Source organism: Hyaena hyaena, unplaced genomic scaffold (assembly GCF_003009895.1).
Source record: "Hyaena hyaena isolate Hyena2069 unplaced genomic scaffold, ASM300989v1 scaffold_385, whole genome shotgun sequence".
Taxonomy (NCBI): Eukaryota; Metazoa; Chordata; class Mammalia; order Carnivora; family Hyaenidae; genus Hyaena; species Hyaena hyaena.
The window spans coordinates 622,335-644,347 of NW_024081022.1; the positions used below are offsets into that span (position 1 = coordinate 622,335).

General features: G+C 40.6%; 1 protein-coding gene across 5 annotated transcripts in view; it reads right to left on the reverse strand.

The window, feature by feature from the left end:
* The window catches only part of ASH1L (ASH1 like histone lysine methyltransferase), a 182,747-nt gene that overhangs the window by 149,143 nt on the left and 11,591 nt on the right, over positions 1–22,013 (reverse strand). For all 5 annotated transcript variants that reach the window (XM_039251468.1, XM_039251467.1, XM_039251469.1 and 2 more), the window contains exon 2: positions 5,826–6,343. In XM_039251468.1, coding sequence (XP_039107399.1) covers positions 5,826–6,242 — 417 coding nt within the window. In that variant the 5' untranslated portion in view covers positions 6,243–6,343. The remainder of the gene's footprint in view (positions 1–5,825; positions 6,344–22,013) is intronic.

A 22,013-nucleotide genomic window follows, 5' to 3' on the forward strand; every position in this document is an offset into this window, starting at 1 on the left:
TGTGCCCCGCGTCGGGCTCTGTGCTGACTGCCAGCTCAGAGCCTGGAGCCTGTTTCAGTCTGTGACTCCCTCTCTCTCTGACCCTCCCCTGCTCACGCTGTCTCTCTCTGTCTCCTAGAAATAAACATTTAAAAAAAAAAATAAAGTGTAATAGACACAATAAGAATACACATTTAGGGTAATGAAAGAGTTCTGAGATTAGACAGTGGTGATGATTGCACATCTTTTTTAGTAGGTGGCTAATATACTAAAAATCACTCAACTGTATACTTTAAAAGAGTGCGTGTTATGGTATTTGAATTATATCTCAATAAAAAACATACACATTTTATCTAAAACCAGGCTGGTCTAGGGGCACCCAGGTGGCTCAGTCAGTTAAGCATCTGACTCTTGATCACAGAGTTGTGAGATTGAGCCCTGCATTGGGCTCCATGCTGATGCACTGACATCATGGAGCCTGCTTGGGGTTCTCTCCTTTATTCTCTCTCTGTCCCTCCCTTGCTTATGTGCTCTCTCTCTCTCTCTCAAAATAAGTAAATAAACTTAAAAAAAAAAAAGCAGGCTGATCTAACACAGAGCAAAATTTAAAGGAACTACAGTATGTAGAAAACCTAACACACTATTGCAATTTAGCAGAAATGACAAGGAAAGAAAAACCAAAAACGAGATAATTTCAAACACACTTATTCTTCAACATTTCATTTCAAAACAATTGGGATTTGTATGCAGCAATTTAAAAACTGCTAGACGAGTTAGCTGTACTAAGCAAGAGCTGAGATACTGTTATTATTATCTGTATATGTTCTTATTAAAGAAGCATTAATCTATCAGTTCTGTAATTTAATAAAATCTCAGACCAACAGGACTTAATTAGAATACTTGGATTCATGTGGGTTTTAATAGCTCTCCATAAAAATCACTTCCCTGAAATTATATCTTCAACGAACTGTTTCTGAAAGAATCTAGTAAGCTGGCATAGGCCTTTCTTTTCTAAACAGAAAACTATCTTTTGGAGGGGAAATTATAATTAGCGCTGTAAATTTTATTTATCATCCATTGTGCTCATTAAATCCACTCAACTAGGCCAAAATGACATCAAATACACCATTCGCTGACAAAATTTTAGTCAATGTCGCACTAAAGTTCAATGCTATGTGACCTAATCTGTCATCAGTATATAGTGGTAATTTGTTATATCCCCCAATCCTTTTAAGCTCAAACAGGTCTCAGTTTTCATCCTGTTCCAGGAAACAGATATTTTGGTTAATTTTCATTTGTCACAAAAGTACTTTCTTTTGGCCTAGTCTCCAAAGTGAACTAAAAGCCTGTACAACTAGCTATGTCACACAATTCCAAAACTGGAATGTCATTATTTTAATGTTTATTTATTTTGAGAGAGAGAGCGAGAGAGAGCGAGCGCACGAGCATGAGAAGGGAAGAGGGGCAAAGGGAGAGAGAGAATTGCAAGCAGGCTCAAAGGTGTCGGTGCAGAGCCCAACATGGGGCTCAATCCCATGAACTATGAGATCATGACCTAAGCTGAAATCAGAGAGTCAGACGCTTAACCAAATGAATCTCCTAGGTGCCCCCCAAGACAACTAGTTCTTAATGTGGTATCATTTTCCAAGTGTAAATGTAAACCTGAAATATAAACCTGAAAACACATTCAATATATAGATCAGTTTTCTTCATTTTGGTTGAGAAAATGGTTGTTCTGCTTAATCAGTTATTACAGTTAGTACAGGGTGGGCGTAATCATCAGATGGCCTAAAAGGGGACTCCAAAATAGATTTACTCCGAGGGGGAGAAGGGTCATGATGATAACAATATTTCATTGTTTCCTTTTTTGTCATTTAAATCGTGAATCATAGAGTCTATTACCTAATCAAATAATATTTGCTGGTCCAATACTCACACTCTTACACATGACATTTTTTATATCAGCTTCCCATGGCCAGTGTATCCCTTGCTATCATAATTAGTTTCTGAATTCAGAGAACGAGTTCAGGGTGCGAAGGACACCTGAAAATCTCTCAGACTTAACCTCTGTGTCAGAATGGGAGTCAGCCCACAAATGGGAGTCAACATTCACGAGTCATATACGCAGAATGTGTAAAGAACCCTGAAAACTGAGCAACAAAAAAAGAGAACAATTCAGAAAGCACTGTGCCAATTCACAGCAGCCGCATCCGAGGGCGCTGGTTTCGCCTGGGTTCCTGCCTGCTCTCAATCAGCAGTGCTGGTGGTGGGATGAAACTGTTCGGTTCGGCCAAATTGGCCAAATTGGCAATACAGAAAGGTACGTGTCAGAACTAATTAAAAACAAACCAAGTCCACAGCATGATATGTCAGTTATATCTTAAAAATATGTATTAAATTAAAAAACTATATTGAATAAGTACATCAAATAAAAACAAAATTAGGACCCTTACAAACTGCAATATAACTTTAAATAAAAGGCATTAAAGCATCATCCTCTAATATTTTCTCAAAAGAATAAACTAAACTTCAAACCCCAGTTATTAGTGTGTCAGTTCGGGGCGCCTGGGGGGCTCAAGTCGGGTTAAACGTCCGACTTTGGCTCAGGTCATGATCTCACGGTTCGTGAGTTCGAGCCCCGCATCGGGCTCTGTGCTGCCAGCTCAGAGCCTGGAGCCTATTTGAATTCTGTGTCTCCCTCTCTCCCTCTCACTGCCCTTCCGTGGCTCTCACTGTCTCTCTCAAAAATAAACAAACACTAAAAAAAAAATTTTTTTTAATGTGCCAGTTCCTAAACAGGGAATTGCAAGTTTTAAAAAATTAAGTGACATATTTGAATCCTTTTAAATATTAGAGTCCATGAGTGAACTACTAGAAATTTAACAGTATGTCTCATGTTCAAGAAAAGCGAAAATCTCACTCATGGAACAGAACTTGGGTTTTCCTTTTAAAAATTACATAGTTAAAAAATTATAGGGGCGCCTGGGTGGCTTAGTCGGTTAAGCGTCCGACTTTCGCTCAGGTCATGATCTCGCGGTTCGTGGGTTCGAGCCCCACGTCGGGCTCTGTGCTGACTGCCAGCTCAGAGCCTGGAGCCTATTTCGGAGTCTGTATCTCCCTCTCTCTCTGACCCTCCCCTGCTCACGCTGTCTCTCTTTCTCTCTCCTAGAAATAAAAAAAAAAAAATTACATAAACAGTTAACAACCATTCAGTACTAATCATGACAACAAATAACTTATTTTTTCAGAGACTCTTGTTTTTGCTCCCTGAACAGTGCTAAAAGAAAAATTCTTTTAAGAGATAAAATATATGATCTGTATTTGTGTTTATTAGAAATTTAAAGGCTAATATTTGCGCTATAAGCAGCACTGAAAAAACTCAACTACTTTTGAAGAATCAGGGGGTAAATGTTTTGGCTGTGTTTGGTAAAGCCTTGTTTTAAAAAATAAATAAAGCAGAGCCCTTCAGCTTCCTTAAGACTACCAAAGTGCCTCCTAATGGTCTATTCTGTCCTTGGCCAAGGATGCTTAATTTTTTTTTTTGGAGTCACAAACTCTCTAAGAAGCTGGTGAGAGCTACGTAAAAAATGCACCCAGACACACACACCCAACACACCCTCCCAGGGATCAAGGGTTGTGAAGTCCTACATTAGGCCATAAAAAGGAAAAGAAAACATTTCCAAGAACCTATCACATGCTAGATAGTTTATATAAAGTCAATTCTTCATATAATCATTTAATCATATAATCATTTATAATCCCGCATTATAAATGAGAAGACCAAGGCTGAGTAAGAGAAATCAAACTGCCTGTGTATAGTTTGTTTTTGTTTTTTTTGATTTTTAACGTTTATTTATTTTTGAGAGACAGAGCATGAACAAGGGAGGGACAGAGCGAGAGGGAGACACAGAATCCAAAGGACGCTCCAGACTCTGAGCTGGCAGCACAGAGCCTGATCCAGGGCTCAAACTCACGGGCCACGAGATCATGACATGAGCCAAAGTCAGAAGTTTAACCAACTGAGCCACCCAGGCACCCCTGGCTGTGTATAGTTTTTAACCCAGGATTAAAATGTGGTTCTGATTCCACAACCCATGCTCTTTCCATTACTTGTGAAGAACTAATTCAGAGGTTACTAATATGTTCGACATCCTATGCTAAAATAACTTCGAAAAGCAAACACCTACACATCACTAGCAGTGCTACCTTCCCTCGGAAACCACAGACTATGTTCTACTACAAACAAGATATGTGGATATAAACTACCCGTATACTGAGAGTAAACACGCGCTGTGGGTGAAGTCACCTCAGTACAAAACCTCATCATTAGCATGGACTATTAAACAAAACAAACTATAGAAAGATTACTCAAGACAATCATCCCAGAGGCTTTTACAAGTTAGCTGCACAAGATAAGCTCTAACACAATTTCAAATAAAAAGGGCTGGATAAAAATCTTTTTTCAATCAACCTTATAAAAATCCTTGAGGTCAGCAGAAACAGGTAACATCTCCATTTCAGAGATGAGAAAAATAAGGCTCAGGATAGGTTAATCAACTTAGCTAAGATTCACCCAGTTCATTTTTTTTTTTCAAGAACTGGTACAATACCCATTACTCCTGACTTATAATCTTAACTCATTCACAGTTGATTTTGTCAACACAATATCCTAAGTTTCCTTATATGTCTGTGATCTTTGAAGAACAGCAACTATTAAAACTTTCTGGATGCCATAGCAATTTGGAGAAGAACAAAGAGCCTGAATCATTATGGCTTCTGGTAACATGTAGGAAGCACGTGAATTTGATGTTAAGAAATTAACAGTGAAAATCAAGTTATTTCACAGGGTCAGGACTATTCCAAAATTTTAGCCAAAATGGTAAGCCAATTCCTTCTACCTACATCTACTATTTTACTTATGTATGCATATCACTTGAATATGCATGTGGGCATATATATTATAGTGCTGACCGCCTGAAATCAGACACTGCATGAAATGGGTAGAACCTGAGGTCAACACGTGACCTAAAACAAATGTAATATCTTTACGAGACAGAATAAGCAGAATTAAGATAAATTAGTTATTATATTTGGATAGCTAATGGGAAAGAGGGGACAATTTTTACCACATCAGCTTGCTATTTTAGGAGTGACAGGAACTAATCCTTGTGTTAAAAAATCCATTTTACAAAAGCTTTCAACATGTTAGTGAACTGGATCCATACAACCCTCAAGAGGCAGGCAGTATGGGGGGCGCCTGGGTGGCTTAATCGGTTAAGCGTCCGACTTTCACTTAGGTCATTATCTCGCGGTTCGTGGGTTCGAGCCCCGCGTCGGGCTCTGTGCTGACTGCCAGCTCAGAGCCTGGAGCCTGTTTCAGAGTCTGTGACTCCCTCTCTCTCTGACCCTCCCCTGCTCACGCTGCCTCTCTATCTCCTAGGAAAAAAAAAAAAAAAAAAAACCATTAAAAAAAAAGAGGCAGGCGGTATGGAAATCATTTAACCACCGAACCTCGATTTCTTCCCTGTTACTCTGTCTATAGTCACACTGTTAGTAAGCAGGAAGGCAAGATTCAAATCTAGGTTTCCTAGTACAAACCCAACGTCCTTTCCACTAGGCCATGCAGGAGTAACGATGGGGGTGCAGCCAATTCACAACATTTGCCCTACAAATACATAGTTACACTACCATCGACACCCCAACAAGCCTCAAAGTCTATTTTAGTGTAACAGAACAGACTATTTAGTAATAAGAATAGAGGTGACAATCAAACTTCCTGGGGTCAGTATGAGGGCAGAGGAGGCAGGTCTTGCCAGGGACCACATGTGGCTGGGAGGCGGACTCACCCGTTTCGAAGGACAGTGCTCGTTCTTCTCATCAGTCATCTTCCCACTGCGAAGTGCCTTCCTTGGGTGCTTGACAGTGGTCTTTATGGCAGGTCGACATACATAGTTCTCCAAGTTCTTTGGAGGCTTTTTAGTTCTCTTAGCCTGAAGGCCAATTTTCAATTTCAAGTTTCCCTCGGAAAAGTTTGTTTCTTTCACTGAGAACTGTTGCTGTGCATCAGTCAAACCATCCTCTTTGCCTGCCTCACTGTTTCTTTCCCGGTTCCACTTGCGAAGGTCCTCTTCCTCCTTCGCGCTGCTCTCTCGCTCTCCTTCTCTCTTGCTCACTGTGCCAGTGCCGATGGCAGAGGGACTCTTCCTTGAAAATCCTTCCGAGTCAGAACCCAATCCTAACATAGCAGTATTTCTAGGGTCCATCACAAGTGTATGTTATTGCCAAGGAAGCTTATGAAAGGTTTACAGAACTGTGTTCCATAAAAAACAGGGATCTCCAAAACTTGCCACCAGCATCTCTCTCTCTGCAGGACAGACCATAATAAAAATTCATCAGAACAGAGGCAACTATTGATTAACGGGAAAAATGGGTAATGGGGGAGAGGGACGAGGAGGTCAGGAAGAAGCCCAAATCACAGTTAAGACCAACCAAAATGCAGTACAAAATGCATTTAAAGTAATTTAGTTATAATTTTAAATTTTTAGAATAAGCTTATTACTCCACAGGTACCACACACAGCAGCTGTGCTGCACGTCGTGGGTTGGCCTCAGGGCTCCAGCCTTTTGTAAGAGGCTTCAGGCTTTTCAAAGACTCAGGACTCTTAGGTTGAAATTATCTTTGCTGCTGGTGTACAATTCATTCTAAATTCATTCACTCATTCAAAAATATTTCTGAGCTCCTCTCATGTGCCAGGCATTGTGCAATAACCTGGAAATACAGTCCTCAAGAGAGCAGATCCAGCTCCTAAATTTACAAGCCTTATACTCTACTGAGAAAGACAAAATTCAACAATTACATAAATGATTTATAACAATTGTTATAAAAACTTTGAAAACCAGATATTTAATTTTATAAGTTTTCCTAATAGCAAATAGTCAGTTGGCATGCCTTAATTCCCCAAATCCATAAAATATTTTTTCCAAATCCATAAAATGTTTTTTTAAATAAAAAAAATTAATGTTTATTTCCTTTGTGAGAGACAGAGAGAGAGCAAGAGACAGAGAGCGAGTGGGGAAGGGGCAGAGAGAGAAAGGGAGAAACAAAATCCAAAGCAGTCTCCAGACTCTGTCAGCAGAGAGCCTAACGTGGGGAGAAGAGGGGGGCGGGGGGTCAAATCCACAGACCGTGAGATCATGACCTGAGCTGAAGTCAGGTGCTCAACCGACTGAGCCACCCAGGTCCCCCATAAAATATGTTTAAATCAGCATGCCAAATTATTATTTTACAACAGATGAACACCCTACCTGAGAATCTGAATAGTCTACCCAGGGCAACCCCCTTCTCATAGATAGTAAGCCTCATGGAACCAGATTACCATACAACCAAAAGTCTAATGAACACAAAGCCAAAACAATTCACTATTTTTGAGGATCGATAGACTATATATATAAACACATATCTAAATCCAGATCCAGAATGAGTATCTAAATAAAGAACACCCTATGCCTTAGAACATTCCATTGACGAAGTAGAATATTTCACAGTTTAAATTAGGTACTTAAGACTTTTCTTTCCAACAAGATTAAAAGATTCTCAAGGATGAAGATCACAGAACGATTTCCCAACTCCTACCGGGAATGCAAGTCAAATGCACAGCCCAGTGACTGGGGACACAGCAAGGGTTCAACAGAAGGTGTCAACAATTATTCCTAGTAACAGCAGGGGCAGCACCATTTCAGTACTTAACAAATACAGGCCAACTGACTGGTCTCTTCTGTTTGTTCTTACCGCTCACTCACAGCAGAGGCCTCAAGGGGATCTTCCAGTCAGTTCCCTGGACACCTCCTGCAGTCTACCACTTCAGAGGTTAACCCTTCACAAGAGCTTCGAGACCTTCATGATCAGCCTAAAACTATTCAACTTGCCTATCCCTATGATTTAGCCCATTCAGTTTTCCTTACTGTCCCTAACAAGCCATGTTCATTTCTGCTTCTGTACCATGTGCTTGCTTTCCCTCTAGAAGTACAAAGTCCTATCTTTTCCGTGACGAGTTCACAATTCTGAAATTTAACTCAGGATCACAAGCTTTCTCATAAGCTCACTAGTGACAAAACCCGACCAGACCTGATCTGGATCCACTTTGGCCTTAATTACCACAATTTTTGTGAGCAGTCATACATTTCAATGCAGAAGTATTAATGTGCCTGATTAAGGAGCACTGTTCTACACACCACAGTGGAGTAACCCAATCTACAGTCATCTTCCTAAAAGCAAAAAACAAACTTTTGGATGATGGTTTGTGGACTTATGTTCTCACACTTACATTTACGCTTGCACTGACCTGATCCTTCCCTAAATACTTATTATCCATATAGGATCACACTTTGAATAATTCACTTTTTTCCCCTGCTTCACCAGAGTTTCGGTGTAAACTTTACAAGGGCAGGGACCTCTTCTGGCTAGTTCCCCACTATGTCCCCGGCACCTGGAACAGTGCACAGCATCTACCTTAGTACCCAATAAATAGGTGAAGGGATGATGAATTTTAAGGCCCCTGTAGCTTCTAACATAATGTCTGGCACGTAGAAAATGCTCTCTTTTTTTTTTTTAATAGGAATTCCTCTTATAATTATAACAAAAGTCCTATATACAAGTTTGTTCTTATATGTTTATTATATGTATCCCATAGAGGTAGATTTCTATACAGGTACTACAATTTTGAGCACAAGTAGTGGTTCAAAATTATACCTCAAAATTGTATCTTAATCTCTTTTGTCTCTGGGCCATCCAAGCTGGTCTAGGAAAACCACGCTCACTCATCACTTGACACTCCTGAGCACTAACTCCACTAGTGCCTTGGTGCAGCAGCCTGTTTCCCACACCCTCCATCTCTGACACAACGTCCTCAAGGCCTCCCCACCCTCACGGGCTTTGCGTCCCATCTAATGATGGTAGAAGAAAAGGAAGAAAAGTGCCAGAAGCTCCCACCATACTGCATACCCACTTCCTGTGTCTGCTCCCTTAAGATTCTGCCTTCCCCCCTATCATAATATACTCCAAGCCCTCCACTTGAGCACAGAATCCCACTCTCACCGCCTTCTCAAGAGCGTTATTAGGGCAACTATCCTTTCTCCGCTGCATCATCTATGCCTCACACTCCTCCTGTGGCCCAAGCCCATCAGGATGAAAACATACTACAATATTTCTCATCTAAGAAATCCACTCTTGACCTCATATCCCCCACCAGCTTCCCATGCCTCTGTTCCCTACAACCCTTTTTCAAAGGGTGGTCCAGACTCCCCGTCTCCAGATCCTCCACTCTTCTCTGCAGTGCCCCAACCATACTCTCACCACTACCTCTCCACAGAAACCGCTGGTCAAGGTCACCAATGTGCTCCACACTGCTAAGTACACTCATCAGTTCTTGGTCCTCTAGCCTACCTATCAACAAAATGTGACTTCTGGGACCCCTCTCTGTATTCAACCTCAGTCTCCTTTGCCAGTTTCTTCTTTTCTCCCTCAACATTAAACACCGGAACACCCCAGGCCATGCTCACTCTTCCCTTCTCTATCTACACCCACCTGCTAAATGACCAAATCTAATCTTTGGTTTTAAATTCCACCTAACACTGTTGATTAACAGATCTTTATTTTTAAGGCATATTTATTTTGAGAGAGAGAGAGAGAGAGAACGAACCAAGCAGGCTCCGCATTGACAGTGGGGAGGCTCAAAACCAGGAACCTTAAAACGACTTGAGCCAAAATCAGGAGTCGGACACACAAGCGACTGAGCTACCCAGGTGCCCCAATTCACAAATTTCTATCTCCAGACAGAGGCCAGGTGAGACATCTTCCTCTAACTCCAGACTCATGGATCTAAACACCTACCTGCCACACTGCCTAACAGGCCCTGCAAGCCTAGCATATCTAAAAGCAATTCACCTTCACCCTCACGTCCCCTCCATCTGTTCTTTCCAGTCTTCCTCATCTCAAGAAACAGAACTCCAGCTAGAAATAGACTAAAAATTCCCAATCATCCTTGATTCCTTTTTCTAATGCCCCACGTGACCATTCAGTTGGCAAAGTCTTTTTCACCTTCGAAATACTTGTAGAATCTATTTCTCATTAATTTGACAGCTATCAATCAGATCCAAGTGATAGCCAACCTGGACTATTGCAAAAGTCATTTAATTGGCTCCATCCTTCAGCCCGATGTAACTTTTTACAGTCTTCTCAACTCAGGAGCAGGGTGATCCTTTTAAAGCCTGGTCAGATCATGTCACTCCCCTTTCAACTGCTTCCCAGCTCATTCAAAGTGGAACCAAAGTCCTTACAAGGGTCTAAAGGCCCTGTTTACTCTGCTATACAAAACCCTCTACTTCTCTTCCATCTCTTATCAACCTCTGAACTTAGTTCCGAGAAGGGGGGACACAGGTCTCCTTCTCCTATTTCTCAAAAAATGAAACAAAAAAACCCACCAAAAAAACCCAAAAAACCCCAACAAACCACACACACACACACACACACCCCAAAAACAAAACCAAACTACTCCTATCGCAGGGCCCTTGCATTTGTTATTCTGTCTGATTAAAACACTCTTTCCCGAGATAACTGCATAGTTTGCTCTTTCAAGTATTTCACGTCTTTGCCTAAACGTAACCTTACAGAACAGGTGCTCCCTGACAATCCTCTATTAAACAGAAGAACACACACCACCCTCTTCTAACATTCGGTCCTGTTTTCTGTTTCTCCACCACCCTCCTCACTGCCTGCTGTACAATGCATTTCTTTACTGTTGATGTCTTTCCACTGGAATGTCAGGTCCATCAGGAAACAGATTTTTCTCAGTTTTGTCAGTTTAGTTCAATGTGATGTCCTACACCCAGAACCGTACCTGGTATATAAGAGGTGTTCAATAAACATCTGTGTTAACTACATGACTTATATAGGACATATCTTATGGCTTTAATTTGCTCCTTTTCTAGTTCTTTTTCTCACTTCTTTTTTTTTTTTTTTAAATGTTTATTTATTTTGCAGGTAGGGGAGGGGCAGAGAGACAGGGAAACAGAGGATCCAAAGCAGGCTCCAGGCTCTGAGCTGTCAACGCAGAGCTCAACATGGGGCTCGATCCCACAAACCATGAGGTCAGGTGAGCTGACACCAAGAGCTGGATACTTATCCAGCTGAGCCACCCAGGCAGCCGTGTTGTTGTTGAAGTCTTGTTTCTTAATTTTTAATACCCATCCTGGGTTTCATGTTACTAGTGAACCTGCCATATAGCTTTTTCGTTACTTACGAAACCAAATGTTCTAGAACAAAAGTAATGTACATCAAACAACTATTTTTATATTCACTACTCACAAGTACAAACATTTTAAAATTTACCTACAATTGTTTTTCATAATGAAAGAATTCCAGAAGTCTTAATATAGATTTGTAAATGTGAAGCAGAGTTTCAGTATTTCTTCCAAACAACTCAAAAGCATTTTTCAGCAGCACTTAATTCACTTTTAACACATTCCAAAGAAGGAATGATTCTCTTCATTTTAAAATGGAAAAACTGAATCCAAGTGACACAGTTTATATAGACAGCAGAATATCAATAAACTAAAAAAGAATCTGAAAACACTGATTGCTATGAAAGAGAAATATTGTTTCCCTAACTTGATCAAAGAGAAAAGAGAACAGTATACCTAAGGGCATATTTTGTGACTCCATTTAGGCAGTGAGACTGGAAAACATGATTGGCAAACCTATATACCAAATTTAAGTGTTTCTAATAAAGATAAATCTAAATTCTGAAGATACTTCACAACAGAGAATGCTTTTTATTGGCTAAACATAAACTGCTTGAAAACCAGTCCCTACAGCAGCTACCAGAATGCTGATTTCGAACTTTCGAAGCAGTGTTCTTTGTGAATGATACTCTTTCACAAAGATTTTGGAAAAGTATCTGCACAATCTAGGTTTTCCACCCAGGGGCCTGGATACTGTGTTGTTGCACAGCATACTCTGGATCATACTTCAATGTATTAGTAGAGAAAAGCAGAACTAACAAGGCGGCTAGAACCTCTTCGCTTAAGAGGCAAATGCAACATTCACGTCACATGCTAATTTGGGACTGAAAGTCTGTCTTCAAATTACTGAAATGATCCAGAACAGTCTAGTCCAAATTCAAGGGAAACTAACACTAAATCTATAGCATGAAGCTCTTTTGCATAGATCGTTTTAGCTGTGAACAAACTTTTTAGAAGACACTAATTACATTAACAGGATATAAACATTCTATCAACACAAAGTATGATAATCTAACAACATAATAGATACTTATAAATTCACAAATCACATTTCACAGTGATTTATGAATGCCCTGCTGCTATGTAATCTGCAATATGATAATGCCTGGGCAAGCAACACAAATACAAAACATCTTTTTAATTTTTAAAAAATGTTTTATTTCTGAGAGTGAGAGAGAGAGAGAGAGAGAGAAAGAGAGAGGCAGCGTGAGCAGGGGAGGGTCAGAGGGAGAGAGAGAGACAGAATCCGAAACAGGCTCCAGGCTCTGAGCTGTCAGCACAGAGTCTGACGCGGGGCTTAAACCCACGAACTGTGCGATCATGACTTGAGCCAAAGTCAGATGCTTAACTGACTGAGCCCCCCAGGCACCCCACAAATACAAAATTTCTAAACAGGAACTAATTAAACTTGTTTTCACCATCACACCTCATTCCCTCTATAAAGTGACGAGTACTATCCACCCACAACTCCCATACTAATCTCACATCCAAGTAACGAACAATGGATCCAATAAATATACACAAATTCATTGTTAATACAGTGCTCTGGTCTGTGAGACCATTGCAGAAAACAATTCAACTATGTTTGGAGATTGTTTTATGTATACCTTGCCTATCATGAGAGTTGGAAGATATACTTTGATAAAACACTATTTAGCAAGGCAACATAAAATTAACTATGCATTTTTTATTTTTTTTAATTTTTTTAAAATGTTTTTTTACTTATTTCTAGGAGAGAGAGAGAGAGAGACAGCGTGAGCAGGGGAGGGTCAGAGAGAGAGGGAGTCACAGACCGAAACAGGCTCCAGGCTCTGAGCTGGCAGTCAGCACAGAGCCCGATGCGGGGCTCGAACCCACGAAACGCAAGATTGTGACCTAAGCGAAAGTCGGATGCTTAACCGACTAAGCCACCCAGGCGCCCCGAACTATGCATTTTTTAAATACTACAAATACTGAGTCCTTACAGTGTATTCAACATTAGTTACATAAAAAGTACATACCTATAAATTTACTGAGCTCTTAACACGTGAGAAGCTCTGTGCTAATGTGTTATATAGATGATCTCACGTAAGCCTCACCGTGAGGTAGTTACTATTATTATTTGCTTTTCAGAGATGAAAAAACAAGTTAATAACCAATAAAAGGTTGAGCCCAGGTCTGTCTGGCTCCTCTTAAATATGTATTCCTGCCTTTACTACCCTCTTTCTGCTACATCTGGTGTGCCTGCTGTGTGACACTCCCTCTTGCTGTCCATGATCACACGTTCCAGTGGCTTAAACTACCTCTGTAACCATCATATCACTTCCTTCATGGATTCATCAATCTTAATCTATCCCTTCATTCAATAAATATTCAGAGAACCTCAAAATATGTTTTGTGAATTGTGACAGCCACTGTAGATAGGGTTATAAGGAATACAATATGGTCTTAGGTCTCATGAACTTTACATTTTTAGAGGGGGAGGCAGATAAGTGACTAATTATTTAAATATGCAATTACAACTTATAATAAATGTGAAGGTACTAACTTTGTGAGCTAGTATATCAAGGAAACTTGCAGGGACAGGGAATATATGTTAGAAAAACAGTTATCTTTAAGCTGAGACCCAATCTATTTGCCTGAAATAGCCAGGCAAAATGTGGAGGTAAGTATGTTCCCAAATTAGATAACAGTATGTGTAAAAAAAAAAATCCCCCAGATTTGCAAAGATTAACAGCAGATAAACTAAAGGACAAGACAGCACAAAACAAAAATGGGAAGATAAATGAAAATAGCTTGCGAAGAGCCTTGTTGGGCTATATTAAGGATTTAGAAACCAAAAAGAAACTCTAAGCAGGAGCATAGCAAGATAAAATTTACATTTTAAGAAAACCTCTCTGCCTGCTATGGAAGGATGATTAGAAAAACAGCAAAAGTTGATTCTGGAACACCAGTTATCAGGGAGGTAACACTGGAAATTAAAAAAAAAGGATGCACTGACAGATGCTGCAGGGGTGTTACCTGATCTGACTCGTCCACGAGACGCAGGAACACGGGGACGTCCCACACGAACACCACAAGCCCGTCGTGGGCAGGAACGGGGACAGCAGCGCAAAGAACACAAGCCCTGCCCGCAGGGGGTTGACAATGCAGCAGCCGTGTGCCCAGGGGGACAGAAAGAGGAGCAGGTTCCCAGGCCAGGCCAGGCCGACAGCCCTGACCACTGTGACAGGGCACACACAGAGCGCGTGCGGGGACAACGCCATGTGCATACATGATGGAGATTCAGAATTTGTTCTGTAACTTGGGAAGAAAGGTAATTTATCTTAACTCTCTCTAAAATGTAAGAATACCTTTTCTTTCTTTTTAGGTAAGTCCATTTATCTGAAATTACCACATTAGCTTAAAATAAGTTAAGTCTAGTTTGTCTCCTCTGTGATGAACTTTTGTCTTCTCTGTGGTCTTTATCAAACGTACTTAGAGACTATAATCTCTGTTCTATTTCTCAACAGTAAAAAAACACATAAAAATTAACTACACAAGATTTTTAAAAATTTCAGCATGTTACGGATCTGTCGCCTGGCTTTCATGCTCTTAAAACTCTCACAGCCGACCAGCCTACTTCTCAGGACCTCACACCAGCCAGGTGAGCACAGAGCCAGCAGTGCTCGAGTCAGAAGCGTGGCAGTCATCCCTGACTCCTCTCGCTCTCCTCCTCCCAGCATCAAGCTGCCACCAAAACAGTCAGTTCCACGTAAATAAAGTTTGATCACACCCGCTTCTGAGGCCACTGCCACTGTCATCCAAAACAGCAGATCTGACACAGAACAGAGCAGCTTTCCACCTTCTCTGCATACTCCCCTTATTCTCCCCCGTCCCTCCTCGAAAATGCGGCCAGAAATACAACTTTTTAGAAATTTTTATTTATTTGGGGGCGCCTGGGTGACTCAGTTGGTTGTGCATCTGATTTTGATTCAGGTCATGATCTCACGGCTTGGGGATTTGAGCCCTGCATCGGGCTCTGTGCTGACAGCTCAGAGCCTGGAGCTGCTTCAGATTCTGTCTCTCTCTCTCTCTGACCCTCTCATGCTAACACTCTGTCTCTCTCTCTCAAAAAGAAACACTAAAAAATTTTTTTAAATTTTAATACATTTTTATTTCGAAAGAGCGTGTGTACACGTGTACATACACGCGCACGTGCACGTGGTGGAAGCACAGAGGGCAAAGGAGAGGGAGAGAATCCCAAAACAGGGCTCGATCCCATGAATCATGAGATCATGACTTGAGCCAAAATCAAGAGTCAGATGCTCAACTGACTGAGCCACCCAGGCGCCCCCAGAAATATGATTTAAAAGTAATCTATGTCATTTCTCTGCTAGACCAAGGGAGATCTCCTTGTTAAGCGCTCACGTAGCATACTGTAAGTCTCTTAACACTTATCATCCTAGTAAGTGATATGCTTTTCTGTGCTAAGTTATATGCATAATACCCATATTTTCCACTACAGCATCCGTTCCATGAGAATAGGGATCCTGCCTTAGTCCCTGCAATATCCTAGTAAGGTACCTGTAACAGAAAAGGTATTCAGTAAATGCCTACTGACTAAGCAAACACACATATTGCTATGCTTTAAGTTACATATATAGGCAATGACTAAAAGATGACAGAGTGAAAATGAAAATATTAAAGAATTGCCATTTTTCCTTAATGTTATATAATCCTATACTGTTACTACGATTTAAAAACTAAACACTGTATGTCACCATATAATTTGCTCTTCAGAAGTAAACGGGTAAGCAGTGTACTAACTGGTTCAAGATGTTTTATACTGAATCACTGATATTACATAAATCACTGAAATCACAAAAAGCTAGAACATCTTCATAAAGATAAAATTTGAATTATGTTCCTAAGTAATTTATACACCATTAACACTTACGAGTTAGATAAAGCTTTTTATACTCAACTACAGAACATGTCACTTAAAAGAGTGACAATCAACAATAATTCCTAACTTTCAAAGTACTAATCACCAAAAAATCTAGTTATTTCCACATTTATGTATTGTATATATTTCTTAAATTTTAAGATGCCAGGATTTAAAAGGGCTTTATGAGTCATGGACCACATTTTCAGGAGAAAAATGTTTTAACCATTACCACATTAAATATAATAATCAATTGTGTTATTTCCTAATTTTGGTAACATTAGACTGAGAGAAAAGAAATGTGTCTTATGAACAAAAAAATACTGTATTATACCAACAAACTAATTCTAGAAAGTCAAACCAGGAAAGTAAAATAGGAGACATAAATTACAATTAGTTAGCCACAAGGGGAAAATACACACAGAAAGCATCCCCAAATCTAAGTCCTGGGAAAAAAATTATACTCACTAGCACACAGATAATCAAATCAAACTTTGCTTAGCTCTTCCTGAGAAGTCAAGTTAACACAGCGCAATTATGTAACCTCAACCCTGTGTTTTAAAAAAGGTGGGGTGCCTGGCTGGCTCCATCGGTGGGGCACGCAACTCTTGATCTCAGGGTTGTAGGATCAGAGATAACTTAAAAATAAAATCTTTTTTTTTTTTTAATGTTTATTAATTTTTGAGAGACAGAGTGTGAGTGGGGGAGGGGCAAGGAGAGAGGGAGACACAGAATCTGAAGCAGGCTCCAGGCTCCAAGCTGTGAGCAGAGCCCAATGCAGGGCTCAAACCCATGAACCGTGAGGTCATGACCTGAGCTGAAGTCAGATGCTTAACCAACTGAGCCACCCAGGCTCGCGAAGAAATAAAATCTTTTAAGAAAGGTGGGATGGGGCTGTGGCTGCAAGGAATACATAGGGATGTTGTGTTTATCATTCTAGAGAATTCTAAAATGGCAAGGGGGGGAAGTAAAAGTTACACCAGATCTTCCCATAAATGAATCATTACATTTGACAAGGGTTAGGGACTGTAAACTCAGGCCAATGCATGTGGTTTTACATTAAACAAAAGAGGCACTTCAAAAGGGTGCCATTCATATTGTAAATATCTTCCATTTGTTTTTCATAAAAATTTTCTTTGGAGAAAGGAGTAGGAATGTAAAATGGTGCAGACACTTTGGGAAACAGTCTGGCAGTTCTTCAAAAGGTTAAACAGAGTTACCACATGGGCCAGCAAGTTCATTCTAGGTATATATCCAAGAGAAATGGAAACATATGTCCACACAAAAACTTGTACACAATGTTCATGGCAATACTATGCATACAATGGAATGTCATTCATCCGTGAAAAGAAGGAAGTGCGGGTACACCCTGCGATGCAGAAGAACCCTGGAACATTACGCTAAATGACAGAAGCCAGTTCCAAAAGACAAGTTATATGATTCCCTTTATGTGGAGTGTGCAAAGAAATGCAAATTCATAAAGAAAGTAAATTAATGGTTACCTAGGGATAGGCGAAAAAAATGAATGTCTGGGATGGAGTGACCGCTAATGGGCACCACGATCAAATTTTCTAAAATCAGGTAGTGGTAATGGTTGTATAACTATGTGAAAATACCAAGAACCACTGAATTGTACACTTTAGTGAATTATAGTGAACATGAAATATATCCCAATAAAGCCATTTTAAGTTTTTCTGGCAGATCAAAATAAGGTATCTCAAGGAAGAGGTTCCTTTCCTATTTTGCATAAAAATCAAATACGGGCTAGCGGCAATCCTGTAAAAACTTTCCTCAATCAATAGCTTTCAACATGGCAACAAACTGATTTATCTGACATATGTTGCTACATGTTGACCTAACTGGCTATTCATATGCAGAAAACAAAGTTAGACCCACTCTTGATGTTATACAGAAAAATAATTTCTTCATGGGTTTAATAGCTATATGAAAAATAAAAGTACCTGAAGGATACTGGTGAATATTTCTATAGCCTATGGTAGAGAACCTTTTTTGTTTTTTTTTTAAGTTTATTTATTTTGAGAAAGAGAGAGTGCGCCCATGCATACGGGAGGGGAGAGAGGGAGAGAGACTCCCAGGCAGGCTCCGCACTGACAGTGCAAGCCCAATGCAGGGCTCCAGCTCACAAACCAAGAGTCAGACGCTTAACTGACTGAGCCACCCAGGCGCCCCGGCAGAGACACTTTCTTGAGCAATTCAATGAAGCTACTAAGGAAAATACTGACAGATCTGATTATATGAAAACATTATAGTCAGTATGTAAGAGTTACTCTACAAACTTGTAAATAAGAAACGATACACAAGAGACATGCAGAAGCAATCACAGAAAAGATGGAGATAATCAAGTAGAAACAAAATGAGGTACCACATCACTAGTAGTTACGGAGGTGTGAATTAAAACAGGATATTTTTCACTTCTCAGTTCGGTTGAAATTTAATTTTTTTAAATGTTTATTTATTTTTGTGAGAGAGAGAGAGAGAGAGAGAGAGCGCGCGCAGGGGAGGGGCAGAGAGAGAGGTAGACACAGAATCTGAAGCAGGTCCCAGGCTCTGAGCTGTCAGCACAGAGCCTGATGCAGGGCTCGAACTCAAGAATCGACCTGTGAGATCATGACCTGAGCTGAAGTAGGATGCTCAACTACTGAGCCCCCAGATGTCCCAAGTTTGGCTGAAATTTACAACACTGATAACTAATACCAGAAAGTAAACAGGAAAATTCACACTAGCGGCCACCGTCATTTTGGAAAGCGGCATTGATAGTGTCCAAGACAATTTTAAATTTTACATACTCTTGGACTTCAATAGCAATTCTACTTTTGAGACTCTATCATAGGAAAACAAATGCACTAATAACTGATTTTTTACAGCACTGCTTAATGTGGCCACAAAAAAAGTTATACATATATATATGTACATATATATATACACACACACTCACCCACACACATAAGTATAGAACCTTGTCTGCTACTTTTAAGCAGAAGTGCAAGCATGATCTTGTATTTGTAAAGAGTAGGAAAAAATCCTATGTATTTGTACGCGTACAGAAATAAGTATGCATGATTATACACCAACTGACAGCATTGATTACTTTAGGGGGAAATGTCTGAAAAAATAAAATAAAATTATATATATTTTCTCTCGAACTACTACAAAATTTCTATTAGTTTTAATTAAACAAAAATCCAAAAAAAAACATATTTTAAAAGAGAGGAAATACGCATAGCTCCTTTACACACACAGCTCTCCAAGTCCTGCTGTTTTGTTCACATCTACACAACTGAGCAAACTGACCCGAGTAACTGTGGGCACATTTTCTAACCCATTACTCTACTACTGACTAGTTATTGTCTTAAAACACTCCTCTCCTCTGTTTCCATTCAATAGACTACCACTCACTACACACAACTTTACCTTTTTATTATTTTACTGTGGTGAGAACACTCAGCGTGAGATTTACCCTCTTAAATGCCGAAGTGCACACTACTGGCGACCACAGGCACAATGCTGTGCAGCCCAGCACATCTCCAGAGCGTATTCACCTTGCTTGCTGGAAACTTCTTAAGTGCTGATAAGGAACGCTCCATCTCCCCCACTCCTGACTATATTCCTCCTCAGACTGCAACACCATCCCTTCTTTTTTAAGGGACCAAAAAAAAAAAAAAAAGGTAAATAGGACTTTATAAAAAATACGAACTTCCGTTCATCAAAGGCGGCCCCAGGAGAGCGAGCAGGCAAGGCCCAGGCGGGGCGGCACCACCTGCGGTGCGCACACGGCAGCGAGGACCGCGCTGAGAACGCGCACTCGGAGGGCGCTTCACAAGCAAGGTGTCCCAACATGCAGCCAGCGCTACGGGGTGCTCAGCCTCACCACTCATCAGGGAAATGCACATCAGTAAATACCACAAAATACTATCAGCCGCTAGACTGGCTGGAATTAAGAAGAAGAACACCGAATGCTGGCGAGGATGGGAACAGGGGGAACAGGGAGACGCTACCGGTAGAGCCGTAAGTCACACAATCAATGGGGACAGCCGGCAGCGTTTTCCGAAGGTCACAACATGCCTGCCCTGTGGCCCAGCGATTCTACTCCTAGGTACCTGCCAAAGAGAAATGAGGGCATACTGTTCCCCGGAAGGGGGGATGTGGCCAGGTGAGGCTTCACAGCATCAAGCTGACTTTGTCTCCGAAGATGGGTAGGTGCGCTCTACGCAGCCCGGCACGGGGAAGACCGTGGAAGTCACGGAAGCAGAAATGCACTGAGCGGGGGATGCGGGCAGTTCCCAGCAGCTGAAGCACAAGCGTGAGGGCCTCCGTCAGACACAAAGGTGAAGCGCTAGACAGGGTCCTGAAGAAAGCGTTACATCGTCTGTTCTGCCAAGGGACACGGTCAGGTTTGGACATAGAAATTACATCGAGAGGTGTGTGGGATGTAGCCAGGGAAGCTAGGTAACTGCAGCCAGGAAGCCAATCAGGGAGGCACACAAATAGATAACTATCACTTTGCTGCCATTTTACCCATTTTGAAGAATAATTTTCTTAAACCCAGCCTGACATTCTAACATTAACTGATGACTCTCCAGAAATTACTGTATTACCAAAATGCTAAAGGGGAAACAAAGGTGGACAGATGACAGTCTAGCAATGATGTAATTAAACCACACTCCAACCTCCACCGTCCCTACATGAGTTTATTTCTGCTTTTAGGAGCAATCTCTGTTGAAAAACAGATAATAATGCAACTGTCACTCTATAACATTCATAATTAACAGGCTTATAAAATAAGGGATGGTGGCCCAGAACTAAAATAACCTGTCTACTCCCAACAATTATACAGCAAAAAAATTTATGTGTATAAGTGTATGCTGTGGGAAAGGATACAAAGATTTCATTATATTCTTAACGGGGCCTTAGGTACTACCACCATCAAATGAGAGTTATGATCCTGTTTTTGAGCCCAGCTTCTAAGATAAGGTACAGAATGGATGCCCATGAAACTAGGAAATGGCCACATTTAACCATTTAAACGATAAGCTTCAGTGAATCGTTTCCAGATTCTGTGGAACAGATTCATCGAGAAATATTTTTCCAGGTTTATTTGAATCCCAAATCGTATTACCATCTTAAATATTTCAGTTCTACTTAAGAAGATCACCTCTCAAATACCTAGACATTTTTGGTAGTTTTTTTTTTTTTTTAATGTTTATTTATTTTGAGAGAGCATATGCAGAAGAGGGAGAGGAACAGAGAGAGGCAAGAGAGAATCCTAAGCAGGCTCCACACTGTCAGCACAGAGCCCAACATGGGGCTTAATCCCAAGAACTGTGAGATCATGACCTGAGCCAAATCAAAAGTCAGACACCTAACCGATGGTGAGTGAGTCACCCAGACACCCTGGTAGTGTTTTTGCATGGACACTACTTACCTAGAAGAGAAATGGCTCTGTAATACACACAACTGATGATTCTGACTTTGACATGGGAAAAAGAAATTATACATGATGGACTCTTAATGCTCTGGTGATTTCTATAAAACTTCAACAAGATGTCAGATAAACTCTGGGGAATCCATTATTAGAAATGTTTCTCCCCTCAACATTCTGGAATTAATTTCTCTTCCTGGACTGACAAAGTCCAAAAATACTGGCCTTTCAAGCATAGTGACAACTCAACAGATAGGCTCTACATTTTCCTAAAGGTAGAAGGGGATTGGCAAGTATGAAGTCATATCCTTAAGTAGGAGAGTGTCCATTTCGTGCAGTAGCTAAGAGGAATTCTGATAGAGTCTTAAATCAACAACACAAAATCACCTAC